This window comes from Ooceraea biroi, chromosome 7 (genome assembly GCF_003672135.1).
Source record: "Ooceraea biroi isolate clonal line C1 chromosome 7, Obir_v5.4, whole genome shotgun sequence".
In the NCBI taxonomy this organism is placed as follows: Eukaryota; Metazoa; Arthropoda; class Insecta; order Hymenoptera; family Formicidae; genus Ooceraea; species Ooceraea biroi.
The window spans coordinates 11,745,621-11,760,410 of NC_039512.1; the positions used below are offsets into that span (position 1 = coordinate 11,745,621).

The 14,790-nt window shown below is 45.3% G+C and overlaps 1 protein-coding gene across 1 annotated transcript in view; it reads right to left on the reverse strand.

Moving 5' to 3' along the window:
* The window catches only part of LOC105279808 (small conductance calcium-activated potassium channel protein), a 54,440-nt gene that overhangs the window by 17,292 nt on the left and 22,358 nt on the right, over positions 1-14,790 (reverse strand). The window contains exon 2 of the mRNA XM_020031830.2: positions 803-1,392. Within this exon, the coding sequence (XP_019887389.2) occupies positions 803-1,344 (542 nt within the window). The 5' untranslated portion in view covers positions 1,345-1,392. The remainder of the gene's footprint in view (positions 1-802; positions 1,393-14,790) is intronic.

Consider the following 14,790-nt stretch of genomic DNA (forward strand, 5'->3'; position numbering starts at 1 on the left):
TCCATTTTGGATGGACGGCAGTTAATCTTCTTAAATGGACCGCGCTTAGTCCCGTTCAGTTCGCTCTGCGCAACTGCGTTTAATGGCGATGCAAAATTCCGCGGTATCGTATGTTAGAGAGAATAATTGGCTGCTCGCAGTGATATTTCAGCGGTTCTTCCTCTGTGCGTTGGCCATTATTCCCCATACATTCTAGTTCAACCATTTATTACTGTACGTAGGCACGTATAAAACTACGAAGCGCTCATTATTCTCTACTCGCTGGATGAAAAGCTATACGTCGTCCAGTACACACATGGTGTATTAATAAGCAAGGACTGCGCGACGTGCGCAACTTGCGCTTGCTGGTTCGCGAAAAATAAATGTCACCACCGTGTCAACGATCGAAACGTGCATTTTCCTACGTACATGCCCACGTCCATTCCCATCAAATAAAAAAAAGTCGGACGCAATATTGAACGCTATTACGAGCTGCAAATGAAAACCGTTCGACATATACGTGTGTAATAGCGTAAACCTAAACCGCGATCCACGGAACGTGACACCACATCCACCTTCTGGAGAATCAACGATCTGATCGGCGTCGTATTACATTCTACTTTCTCGGGATCATCCAATTTCTTCGCGCTTATAAGTAAAGCACTGTTTACTTTCATCTCGAATCACCTTCTTTTTTCATTTTTTACTTCTCCATTCTCTCCTTTCATGTTGCACCATATTGCAGCGTACTGAATTTCGTTCCGCGCTATTACGTCACGTATCAATCTCTTTCCTTCCTGAGATTTATCTCATTCCACCTTACCTGGAGACGCTACGAGCCAAATGAAGGGCCGAGGCGGGCGCGAGGGAGTCTCTCCGGTCGCACCTGCATCTGTACTGATGCGACTGCCTGGACGCGCGGTACGACACCGGTTGCGCCTGCAGCTGCGACTGCTGCAGCTGCGATTGCTGGAGCTGCGGCTGCGGCTGCGACTGCTGCTGTTGCTGCGACGGCTGCTGCTGCTGCTGCTGCTGCAACTGCGGCTGCGACTGTTGCTGCTGCTGTGGCTGCGACTCGCCGTCCAGCCGGCAGTGAAGCTCGATGTCCGGTACCGATCTGGTCGCCGGGTCCTCGTTGGTGCCGCTCTCCTCGGAGCCGCCGAGCCCGGACACGGACAGTTGCGGCGAGGCGACCAGGAAGGTCGCCCGATCCTGCCGCGTGAGCACCGGCTTGCCCTGAGACGCCGCGGCCACCACGACCGGCGGCGGCGGCGGCCTGCCCAGCAGAGCCGCCGTCTCCTCGTTACCGCCGTAATCGGTACCGGCACCACCTTCCTGACCGACGACGTTGCTGTTCGTGTTCATGTCGAGCCGGCTAGTAGTCACGCCGCCGCCACGTTATGCTGCCATCCCCTGAAACAAGTAGAATAAACACAACCGTGAAGATATTCTATGAAGGGAGATTGCTGTTGACGGAATGACAAAACGAGAACGGCTGCTTCTAATACGAGCAAAAACGATAGCGTGTGCGCGGGTGGAGCGCGAATGTACGTCGACCGACCCAATTCTACTGATTGGCTCAATTTACAAAGTTGTAGTTGCCGCCGGGGTCCTGGAACGATATGCAAATGAGCGGTTGACTCATTGCAACGCCAATTCTAATTGATCCTAGATTCGAATCCCGATCCCAGCGCTAATTTTCTAATCCCGATTCTAATCTTCGGACCCATCAGTTGTCTAGTTAGGTGTAAAAGGATTTGCAGCAGCAGAAAATCGCGTTTTACGCGAGTTCTACTGACAAAGTTACGTCTGCAGTTAACTCTGCGAATTATTTATTCCATTGTTCGATTTCACATGCACACCGCACTGCACGTTTCGCCTCCTACGTTCTCCGAAATTAGTTCGAAGGACAGGAAACGGACTTGTACGCGGACATGTCGAGCGAAATCAGGGATGAACGAGGCACGAGTTCGCGGTAGATCGGCGTGGCTATCGGTTTCCGAGTTGTCGTCGAGCAGTCGTCGTTGCATGAATTTCGAGCGTCACCATGCAAAAGTGTTTCGGGAGTATCGACCGCAGACGCGGTAATGGCTCGAGAGGGTGGCTGGTCTGCGGCCTTTCGAGATTTCCGGTGCGAAATGTACTCGCCGCAAGATTTACCAAGCCGGGCCACCGGTCGGGTCGCTGACGAGCTCCGCCACATACGTACATACGTTAATACATAGAGGGTGATTCATTTAGAGTGCATGGGCAACGTGCAGAACGCGAGATGCGCACGCGGCCAGCGGCGAATCGGGATTATTCATTCACGACGCCAGTTACATCGAGGCCAAGCCTGAATTAGGCACGAGAGGCAAACAGAGAGTCGATATATACGTCAATGTTGGATGGATCGGGCTTTCACGTAAAAATTTCACGTCCAACGTCGAGAACCGATGGGCGTGCATTCACTTTTCATTAGAATGTAACTGCCGCCGATCGTCGGAGAAATTGGGCAAAGCGGCCAATTTCTCGGGCTAGCTTCCCATTTGATAAAAAATTCGCGACATTCAAGACATATCAGCTTCGCTTCTCTGTTGATTCAATTTTACAGTCAGTTGTGTTCTGATTTACGCGAACCGTTAATTCTGCAGGTATAGGCTTCTGTAGGAGAAAAATTTCGTCTCGCCACGTGGAAATTGGATCCCGGCTGGCAAAATGGTGCCGTTAGTCGAGCAATTTCGTCACAGAGTACGGTCGCGTAAAAACGACATTAGTGCAATTAAATGATCGTCAAATACATAAAGCGAGTGATTATACGCGCGAGCGGGATTATGAGCGACATTAAAAGCGGCCATAAAAAGGCAATTACTCCTGTTAGGTCAATATCCACGTGCTCGCCTGCCTGGGAAGATCTAAACGAGGGGAAGGGGGCATTTTTTCCCAATTTATTTATTGCTTTATTATACTGCCCAGTCTTGCGAAATTTTCTTTTTCTGAGTAGCGTGGCGAAATAAATTAGGGGTGAGAAGAATATCTTATAAGATATGTGTCTTGCACCTTGCATAAGCAAATTACGTAGAAAATTAGAACAAGACAAGTGCTGTAAGTTCTGCCAAAATAAATGCGTCCTAAACATACATTCACTATTATAAATGTGCACATTTAACTTTAAAATATGACTTTTTATCTGTTTAATATGAGAATTGGGTTTAATCATGATTTAACATAAAAAATAAATCGGCGATAACATAAAGAATAAATCGCTAATTATGCATTGAAAATACAAGAACCTGATTCGTATTATGTATTTCAAGCGAAATATCTCAGGATTCTTTTGCCTTCTCATATCACGTTCATTCAGAGCAATGAACAAAACACAAGCACAAATAAAAAAATCGACAAGTTACGAAGTGGAAGTAATAACATTTCGCATCGCATCTTTATCACGTTCCACGTCTGCGTGCGTTCAACGTGTAAATGCGGAATAAGAAGCAGACTGGTACATTTCGTATGCGGGACAGGGCGAGAAAGTCCAAGCTATTTTTTTCCCGTGGAATGGAAGCTACACGCGGTGTCTCCCGCGCGACATGAAGCTATTCGGACGGTAGTGTTTCTGGGAGAAAAGAGCACGAATAACGATGTAAAACGCCCTATAAAATTCGCTACGTGAATAGGAAGACTCGGGTCGCACGAATTCGCTACGCACCCCACCTCCGGCGCTCAATTTTTCAGCGGGCTCCCTCGCGAGATTCGAGGAACTGCTCGCTCGTTACCTTGCATCCCCCAGAGCCCTTATGTCGCCCCGGGAGCCGCGGAGTAATTTTTTCCCGTCGAAATACAGGTGTGCCTCGCGTCAGCTCTGCAAGAGAAAAGCGAATGTCGGTCGACGCGAACGATGCGCGGAATACAATTTCCCTCCCGATGCACTCTCGCCATTTTGCGCAGGAGCGTTATCGAAAATGGAAAATAGTCGGGTAAATAGTACGCGGCGGTACTCTCCCGCCTGATAGACTTCAGCGTGAGATAGGACAAAGGCAAATTGACCACCCTGGAAACGACGTCGAACGTTCCGAGTACGTAACGACAATTAATAAATAAAAAATTGTTCCGAGAAACAACGAGAGACTCCGAAATAACAGCAAGCACTATTTTAATCGGCGAGGAATATACATAATTCTCACTAACGTCTCTCGAGCTATTGTATCGATATACAGTGGTGGTAGTTTACTTCCTCGATTCTGTAAAAAATTTAACATCACTGCATCTGAGCGGTGCATACTCTCGGTAGCACCTGAGCGGAAATAATTAAACGTGTGAATGGATCGCGTTGACTCCCGCGTTCATACGATGGGGCAGGTCATGCAATCTTGGGGTGAAATGAAGTTTCCGTGCGTGGTATATAAGAAGAGCGTACAAGGGCATGCATTCTTCTCCCTCGTGACTGCCGTGCGGCTCGCACGAGCGAAATGAGATACCAGACGGATGGACGGGTGGTCCTAGCACGCGAGGAGCACACACGGCACAGCCGCATCGTGTTTTGATTCCCCACGGAATAAAGTCGGGCGACTTTATGGAAGCGATCGCGAGCTCGTTAGAGGCCGCTTCTCGCCTAGCTGGTAATTAGAGGAGCGAGCACTCCGTAATTTATACACGCATCGGTGCAAGAGATGCTCGCGATCGTTAACGAGATGGAACTCGCCGTTAAAACCTTTAATTTCCGTCGCGCTCTTCGTGTTTCTAATAATACATTATTGTAATGACGTAAGTGGGGGAGAAGCACCTTCGAGACTTAAAAACGGATTCGGACGGCCAAGATTCGAATAATATTCAAGGCTTGGAAATGCATTATATTTGACGCGTTAGATTTGATGAGCCGTCAAGCTGTCTTTTTATTCTTTTGTTTTTGATAAAATTCAATCCACACACGTGTACACATACATATTTCAAGAGATCGATACATCGGGGGTTTAATATTTAATTTAAGGGTTAATTCGTGTTCGACGAGAGTCCGCCTCGAACGACCTCGAACTTTTTCGCTTTGAAGCAACCAGTCACGCGTCAAATGTAGGTCCGCACCGCAATAGGCTCCCCATAGTATCCTTGGCATTTAACTCTTTTGAAAAAAATGCGCCCTGCAATAATCCAGAATAATCCCATAACAGTTCTCAATTTATCTGTAACGTGCCGGTTGATGTCTCTTCTGTCTTTCCAAATCTTTACTCATCAGTTTCTCGTTTGCGTTCTCCTTTCGCTTGACCCTGAAATGACCAACTCGTCTGACGATTGCTGACACGGCGATCTGACCAGTTGGCTATCGTGCAGCAACTTTAACGACACAGTTGGCCCCGCGTCTAACCCAGAACACCTGGTGACGTTGGATGCACGCTTCGTTATCTAATCGGGGCGAACCTTTTAGTCGTCGTCGTCGTCGTCGTCATCATCGTCGTCGTCGTCGCCGTCGTCGTCGTCGTCGCAGATAGCGCGAAGCGGAAGGAAGCGACGTCGACGGTGACCACTGCCATGTGTGCGTTACGATACTATCGTACGTTCTCCACGTACCCTCCACGTACGTGGAGAACCCTAAGGGTGCATACACTGCAGCAGGCGATAAATGATGAGTTGCGAGGTAGGCGAGCTCAGCTATCGTGCAAACTTGGAGAGCGCGAGGTCGCGCTCATGTCTCATTTTCTTTATGATTCTTGCCACGAAATTGCTTGCTGTACAAATTTCGCAGTTGAACGAAAATTTCAAATGTTGGAATAATTCCAAATATTATGTCATTAATTAAATAATCCAGGTCGCGTCTAACTGGCGATGCAAATTGCTTTATTGTAGCGATGCTTTTGATGAGAAAATTTTATTTATTTTTTTTTAAGTTGCCTATCCTGCTATAAAATATACGACGAGCTACGTTGTGTTATCTGTCATAAGTGTTTAGTTTGATCCATTGCTATTTAGAGGTGACCTCGACTTACTTAGTTAATAATCTGATAATTTTAATAACGTGATAATATTTCATAATACGAGGAAAATATCAATGTTCGTACACAGTAATCAAACTCCGACGGCAATAAATTCGCAGTTTTGGAATCCCGAAATTCTCTATCTGCGCACGGGATGTCAATTTTATTTCTAATCTCTCGGATAACCCAAGGATGATTGATGCTCCGGTATTCCAGTTACGAAAACACGTTTCAGCTTTCAGCTGAAAATATTCACCTGCCCGCTGCACGCTGCACGCGCCGGAGCGTGTGTCGTTTGTATCGCATCGCGCGAAAAAATTGCGGACACATCGCGTTTCCCTTTATGGGTCGCGGACGTACCGGCGTCGCGTCACGCGACGTTATGCAACGGAGGCTAGCAATAAATTAGCCCGGTCTTAAACCATCCAAGCCGCCGCCGGCCCGACATCGATTTCTCCGCGAAATTAACTAGGAATTAAAGTGTCAGTCATGCACACGCACAGACACAGCCGTGCACTGGCTGCACCAGGAAGTTACTGGTTCTAAAGCGACTCTCTCTCTCTCTCTCTCTCTCCATCTTTCTTTCTCTTTATCTCTCTTGCTCCCTTGTCAGGTTCGCGCCAAGTAATACTACGTTAACAGAACCGCGCGTTGCGCTCAAGTTATGGCGGACAATTGACGGTCAACCGCCACATTTTATGCGTCCTTTACCGCAGCCGTTTCAAGTTATGCACAGTTTACCACACGCTCCGACTACGGCAAACCCGGATATAACAAATGCCACCTACGAACGATTACCTCTTCCGTTTCACCCGGTTTTGACGATTGGATATTCTGCGAGCTTGTAAATTCTGTCTTTAAATCTTCAAGCTTCAGCTCCTTTGGAATGCGTTTCGTTGGAATGGATTGACACGATGACAGGTGCTTGCTTGGAACTCTTTATTGGGAATTTGCTTGGAAACTTATTGGTGGCATTGACATGTTCATTATCACCGCTGCGGTTAACAAATCGTCCATCATTTCATGTTTCTTTTATTTTTTATATTGATGACACAGCAATGATGATCGTTATTTAGAAGAAAATTGAACGGTCGACTTGACTGAACAAATTTATCAGAAATTTCAATATTAAGATTAAGAAACAACTTGGAAACAACTTGGAGATTTAGATTCGCATCTTCGCAATTAGCGTGCAAATTTCAATGGCACACCTCGATCAAGTATTCAGACTAGTTAAGGAGGACTTCCGAACTTATTCAGAATAACGTGCCGAAGTTTCTGGCGCGGTAAAAATTCCAGATTGCCTCGACAATCTTGGGAAACCGGGGTTTCGCCGGAGTTACTTGAGTTCGGAAGCTAATAGGATTTAGAAACGTGTTGCGTCTCTAAGAGTTTGCCAACTGACTGAACGTGTCATGCCCCAGTTATTAAAATCCTCAAACCACTGAAACAGCCGTGAGTGAAACAGATGTTTCCATCTGTCGAACGCGAGTATACTCCGTTTCAAATCGCTGAACGTGATCGTCTGGAACGTGATGTCTGGAAGATTTGCTTTTCATTTCAGACGTACTCGTTAACAGTAAATAATCATTGTCGTTTATTATCATTTACTCGTTCGCGTTATTTATAACTATTTGTCATTTTTGGAGGATTCTCAAGAGAAATGTAACGAAGCGTTTAGGGTTCTCGGGTTAAAACAACACAGAAAATAACGATCGCACTGGCCCGACGTCGTCTTTAAATTCGTCGAATGACAAATCGAGAGACCGTTATTATTCACGGACCGTCAACCGGAAATTTCTTGTCTGCTTATTCCTGTCGACACTCATTAGCGCGTGTTTGCTTTATTCATGTGCCGTCGCGCGTGATTACGATCGCAGCTTCTCGAGTTCATCCGCGCCATCGTTTAACCCTCGACAAGTGGATCTTCAGGATCGCCGTGATCGCTTGGTGACGTCCTCATTTGACATGGCCTCGATCGATTTATTCCTCCATGTACCGCATATACAATTTAGATTTGTTTTCCACCATCCGAACGAAACGTTATTCTTTCTTTTCCTTGGCAAGTTCCATGATAGTAAAAACAAGAAGAAGGAAGAAGAACGAAGAATTTGCATGGCTCTAATTGCACATTAAGATAATGACCAGTTTTGCTGATACTTCTTGCAACTTTGTTATTTTATCTAATTAGGCGTTTTAAATTCACGTTTGTTTAAATCTTGACAAGTTTGGGAAACTGCAAATGACATTCAGCTGCTCAATCTCTAAATTTGAAATACGATTTACGCAATTTCAAAATTCGGATGCTGTGCTTTGGCAAATCCAGTTGCTGCTTGCGACCAGAAATAAATAAAGCGCTCCCGCGAGGAATGTGCTACTTTAATTAGATACATTTTGTAACTTGTCTTGTTAAGGTTCCAGAGAGAAAGCATCACTTTACGGGTCGTGACATCATAAAGATGCACTTCACGCTTGATAAGTAGGGGTCTTTGTCGCTAAAAAGCACAGAATAAAATTACGGTAGCGATGAACTTCATTCAGTAAAATGATAAAAGAAAACAACTTCCGAGTTTTCAAACTCGAAACACCCACGCGTTCCCATTCGTTGATCCGTGAATCGTAATGACACGCGTTTTCCACGTCTCATACATTTTACACTCTTGTTTACGTGTTTTCGTGTCACAAATCGAGTTTTCTCGCAGGCGCCAAATTCTCCGTCTATGCATGCCAACTTTCGAACGCTGCGTCTGCAATAAGTCTCCGATTCTGCAGCTTTGCTGATCCTGTGCACGATCATTACCGTGCGATTCCCGTGGTCCAATCTCTTCTAACCAGAGGCAAAATTTCACAAAGTCTCAAACCATGGCGGTTTGTCCTGTTGACCGTGTTGCGTCCAATTTGCTCGCTAATGAGTCACACATCGGTGCAACCGCGATTGAGGACCCTCCTCGCCGATCGCGTTCCGCCGCAAGGACCAATATATGCCGGGGTTTGTCAATATTGACCGCAGGATCGCGCAAGGGGTTGCGCCATCGGGATTGGTCGGCCTTATTTTTCAAGCTCCTCTCCAGTCTCGGTCGCGTGCACTCGGTGTCCCGTCTTGTTACGGCACGTACTTGCCGAGAGGGTGAGAGGGTGAATCAAGTGCGGGGGCGAGCGCGGGAAGAGGAGCGGCCGCTCTCGAGAGCGCGAGAGGAAACAAGGGAGTGGAACGGGGCACGGAAGGGTGAAGGGCAGCCTGAGTGGTCCTCTCGTGAGCGCGCAAAGAAATAGAAACTGCGAATTCTTCGCGATCTTCACGTAGACGAACTACGCGACTCGCGCGATGACGGAATCCGTTTGCACGCTTTGTACGCGATTTTCCTTGGAAAATAAAAGGGTCTCGTGCAAGTCAGCCCACGTAATGCGATAAGCTCGTTCTTTGAAACGCGGACGATTCCGTTCGCAGTTTTTTTTGCTCTCTCGCGAGGTTGAGAGACATTCGATCGCTTCAGAAATTGGTGTGTCATTGAGCGACGCGTGAAAAGCAACGATATAATATCATTTGACAATGTTTGTTATACGCACTGCAAAACATGTCCACTTTAAATTCCGCGAAACTATAACGGAAAAAAGTCATTTTTTTCCGCTTTAACTTGTAAGTGTGAAATTAAAGCGGAATCATTGCGAGTTGTCATAGTTACGTTTTATATTAAAATTTTATTATAAAATCCTTTATATAAATAGGACTGGTAATAATCTAGCATTATAACGGATATTATAAAGGATGTGATCATCGGTTACGATTTCGGTCACACATATTTAAAGCGGACGAAAATAACGTAACTATGGCAACTCGCAATATGGCAGCAGTATATATATATATGATTCCGCTTTAATTTCACACTTACAAGTTAAAGCGGAAAAAAATGACTTTTTTTCCGTTATAGTTAAAGTGGACATGTTTTGCAGTGCAGAAACGATGTGATTCCAGAAAAAAAATTAAGTGCGACGATGCGTTAAACAAAATTACATGCGGCTGCAATCGATTCGCCTCGCCGCACGCTCGGCTGAATAAGAATTATCATGTTGGATATTATATTGCATATATGTTTTCGATATTACATGCGATATTACGCTGAGGCAGATTGCATGGCGAAACGTGCGAGCGAATGCTCCCGTCTCTGAATCCAACCCGATCGTGATTGTGCAGTAATTAAACGATGCAATTCGCGAAGAGATTTTTCGCGCGTGAGCATCCTTTAGGAGCGACGTTTTTTTAATTAATAATTGATTTATGGATCATCAAGAATTATCAAGAATTACCTGCTGAATCAACGAATCTAAATGAGGCTACCATTCCACGTAGCAAAATCGTACTGTCGAACACGAGTTATCTCGATTCTATTTTTTGAAACGAGAAATAGAGAATTGTATTGAGTTTTAAATATGAGAAATATATCGGATTAAGCGCGTATTAAAGTAGCATGCTGATATAGAAATGGCATCGGGACGAAGTTACCTAACTGTTCACATCTGTGAAACGAATCTATGTCTACCTTGCCAAGTAGCTAAAACTGGTATCAACAAGCGGTTTTCGTCCGATTTAAGTTTCTCAATGGTAATATCGTCGACCTGCCGAGTAACGTATTCGAATGCTCGTTTCAGTGGGATGCGAGGTGAAATAATCGGGTGGTTTAATGCTCCGGTCGATTCTCATTTACTCGGAAATATCCAGCTGTAATGAGAACCAATGGTGCACGCCGCAGACTTTTGTCAGCAGGAAGTCGTTCTCATTAACTCGCGAGCGGAATCTAAAATCGTGAGGACAACTCTCCAGGAAAATTGAATATCCAGCCATACGGCCACGTCAGCCAATAATCGCTAATACGAAACTCGATGTCGCAGAGACAAAATGAACGACGTAATTTAATTATTCTTAACTATTCTTAATTATTCCAATATTTGGTACGTGCAACTGTGTAAAATCCAATGTTAGACGAAACGTTATAAGACCATTCCTAGTCCTCCGTCATGAAAAGAAAAAGAGAAAGGAAGAATATCAGATCTTGCTTATATTATACATACATGTATATACCGATACGCATTCCCATACGTATAAATAAGAAATTCCTATTCCATAAGAGCAACGCGGTTCAGCTAATGCATATATTTGCGAACAAGATATTCTTATCCCGCGAGGAACAATTCAAACACGACTCACGGAGTTACTCTCTGAAAGAGGGACCAGGTCGACCGATCGTGTATAGTGTTCCGTATTTCCACGACATTTAAGATCCCCTGAAGCGCGGTATTATTTAATCAACCTTGTCCCAGCGTCTCTTAGAAACCTCGCTCTTTCGAGAATCAAATTTCGGATATTCTCATCGTAATTCACGTGAAATTGAATATTGCGCTCTCTTTACGCGGACCGAGCGCTCGTACCGATGCCTCGCAAACCACGTCAGCCACGTCACACTATTTCGGGAGCACTCAGACGCGATGCCTTTAAATAACTATGGACGCCGACTGACGCAGGAACTGACACCGCTTAACGATAAGCGACACGTCGGCCCGTTCGTCGATTTAGACCGTTTAAAGCTTTAAATGCTACCGTTCGATTCGCAACCCCGCGATTCCACCGTTCCACCTCCACTCGCGGGGTTCATAGAAATATTCTGGCTGGTGAACGTCCGTCCGGCCGGTGAACGTCGGAATTAGAATTCCCCAAATAGTTCCGGGTCTTTACACTCGCGAGTCCTCCTGTTTTTCGCGCCGCGCGACATCGTGTTATCAAATCCTGAAATTTTTACATTTTCCGAGCGCCGGTTATCAGGTACCTCCGTATCTTCGAATTTCCGGATTTTTAAATCACGTTGCGAGTCACTCGCGTACCTTAGGATTTAGAGCTAATCCTCAAAATATTTTTTTCCGAGACGATGAATCGATGAATTTTTCAAATTGTACACATATGTAATTTTTGTAAATGTAATAATGCAATATGAAAGGTTCGACCTTTCGTTCCGTGAATGTATTTCTTTGCAATCTTTACGATTCTTTGGATGAAACACGTGAGTTTATCGGAGGAAATCGTACAAATGCGACAATCTATCATGTAGAGCATGGAAGAAAGCCGCTATAACCGTCTTAGTTATTGATGTCCAATTAATTCAATCGGAAGCCTTGCGCAGCATGATAACATAATTGCGTATATCTATCAATGAACATAATACGGTGACAAAGTATACGTTATCGCAGCGCGTAGCCTATGCGGAGCGATCGATCGCGCACGGCAGTCGTAATGTAGTGTACACAGTATATATGTCGGGCTTTGCTGACTAATTAATACCGAGGATTTCGCCGGATGGTCAGGCCGAACCAGGTCATCTTACTCTGTTCATTTTACAATGGCGAATTCCCGGAATAAAAAAACGTTCTTCTTTTTGTGTGACGAATAACGCAAATGCGAAGGTAGATTACATCAATTTCATGCCTTTCGAGTTCTACGGCACACGAAATAACGCGAAAAGTCATACGTTGGTGGAAAAATTTTATTTTGTGCAAAGAGATCGATCTTTCTTGAATCACAAATAAAAAATTAACACTAATAAAAAATTTTTATAACAGCATTACATTAATTAAAGCTTCTATTTTATTTAATAGAAATTAAGCAGGCAAGCAGAAGAATTGATAAAAGCTCTCGCAATTATTTATTATGGATTTTATTAGCATGAAATATCGAATATATTCTTGCTAGGCTTGGAATGTAGAATTCAGCATCGCAATTTTCTCGGAAAATCTTTTAGCAGCGGTCAATGTTCTTTACTACGTTTCTAACCAAGCCGACACGTGTCTCTTGTAAGCTATTCGAATCAAGCAGCGAATGATGCTGTAAAATGAGTCAACACGCGGCCCGGTATCTGATTTTCGTAGTTAGATTTGCCACGAACAGCAACGTGTTCGCCTCGGTGATGCCAAATCCGGGTTTATAAATAGGGGGAGGGGTGCAAAGTTCCAAGAGTGCTTTATCATCTGGATCCTGGACCGGCGTGTAAAAATAGATGATCTCTCGGCGTCGACGGCGCTTTTATGCGCTGTAATGGCGTTTCCATCATCGGATCACTAAACGCATCGCGCTGGAACGCCATTTTCCGCCCGCGCGAGTGCGAATGAGTATCGCCAGGCGTATTGCGAGATGCACTTCTTGTTCTCTCTGCAGTTTGTTTCTCTTCATGGTTCGTTCCACTAGCGAAACTTCCGCGTCGCGGAATAGTAACTCCTCTTCGATTTGCCGTTCGCCACTGCCCCAAACTCGCCAAGGGAAAGTTCTGACGAGAATCGACAATGCAGAATTACCAAAACGATTTCGCCCGTAAATGACAATGCAACGACAAAAGCTCCGTAACTTGGAAAGCTCAATAAATATTTTCATTCGATTGCATCACTCATCTTAGTATCACTATCACCTCCGCATTATTTTTTTTATTGCAAACTAGTGATTTAACGATGTTTCAATGATCATCGCGATGATAATTAAATGTAAAAAGAAATCAGAACTTCCGGACAATTTCCGCGACATATTTGTCGCATCAACTTCTATTGTTCGAATACCCTTTGCATTTTCCATTTCATTATTGTCCGGGTATTTTCCGAGTGTCGATGGCCACTCGTGCTATTTGAGGACACTCACATTTTTACGGCATTCTGTATGATCATCTCTCGCATGACAGGCCGAAGGGGAAATCATGACGCAAGGACCGAGGGCGAAGTGCTCACGTCGTAGATTCGATGCGTCGCCATTCGGTCGGAGAAGACCATCGGAGAGTCCCCTGCGATCTCTTTAATTCCCGATAAACGTCCAACGCAATCCTGCGGTACGATCGCTCTTTCTTTCCGGGTGGCCGGCGCGGGATCGTATTCGCGGATCTCGCATTGTGCGCGCTTTGGCTGACGCTCGTTTTTCCGGCTCGCCGAATACGCGCGAGAACGTCCCGCGGAAATAGAAAACGAAAAGACTGTCGGGGCAGGAAATTTATAGCTCTCCTTTCAGCCGGTCTCTCTTCTAGCGTACCGGCTGGATCGGAGAGGCCCGACCTCCGCGAGATACGTCTCCTCGGATGTGCACGCTCGTTTCTCTCCAATGAAAATTTCAATAGGCTTCGGTTTCGGGAGCATAAAGCGAAACGAGGTAATCTGCAAATAATTCGCTCGAAATGGAATCACGGCGCTGCGATATCCCGCGCAACGCGACGGTGAGGTGATTGTTATTCCCCGATGATTTTCCGCCACGACTGCAAGTTATCATCGATAATCGAACCGCATCATTGACCGGTTATATCAGTATTTTCCTACGCAAGAATGCGGTAATGATATGATGTGGCTACAATTGTTTTCATTAACACTGAAGATTGATTCCAATATAGCCTGATGAAATATTCTTCTCTGATTAATCCCGACGACTGACTTCTTAGAAGAGAAGCGGCGATCCAGTTAAGAACACCTCGTTACAGTGAAACCAAAGTGGAGAGACTGTGCTTTCTTGCCGAATTATTCCTGAGTGGAGGAGAGCATTAGAGAGTTGCGGTACTCTTTTTACCGAGCGGCAATAGCGGGGAAGCGCTATAAGAGGAATGGCAACGGGGGTGAGAACGCTAAGCTTTTTCAGGACAGAGAAAGAGAGAGAGAGAGAGAGAGAGAAAAGAGCGTACCGAATTGAATACTATAGGATTAATGTAATGAAGCGGTCGACTCAATCGCCGGAGCTAAATCCAATCAAGGCTTCGCGGATCGATGAGGGAAAGGCCTGCCCGGCAAAGGGTGGACGGTGGGAAGCCAGTCTCTAGCCTGCAATTGAGAATAGGCAATTGCGAGTGTATTCTGTCGGTTC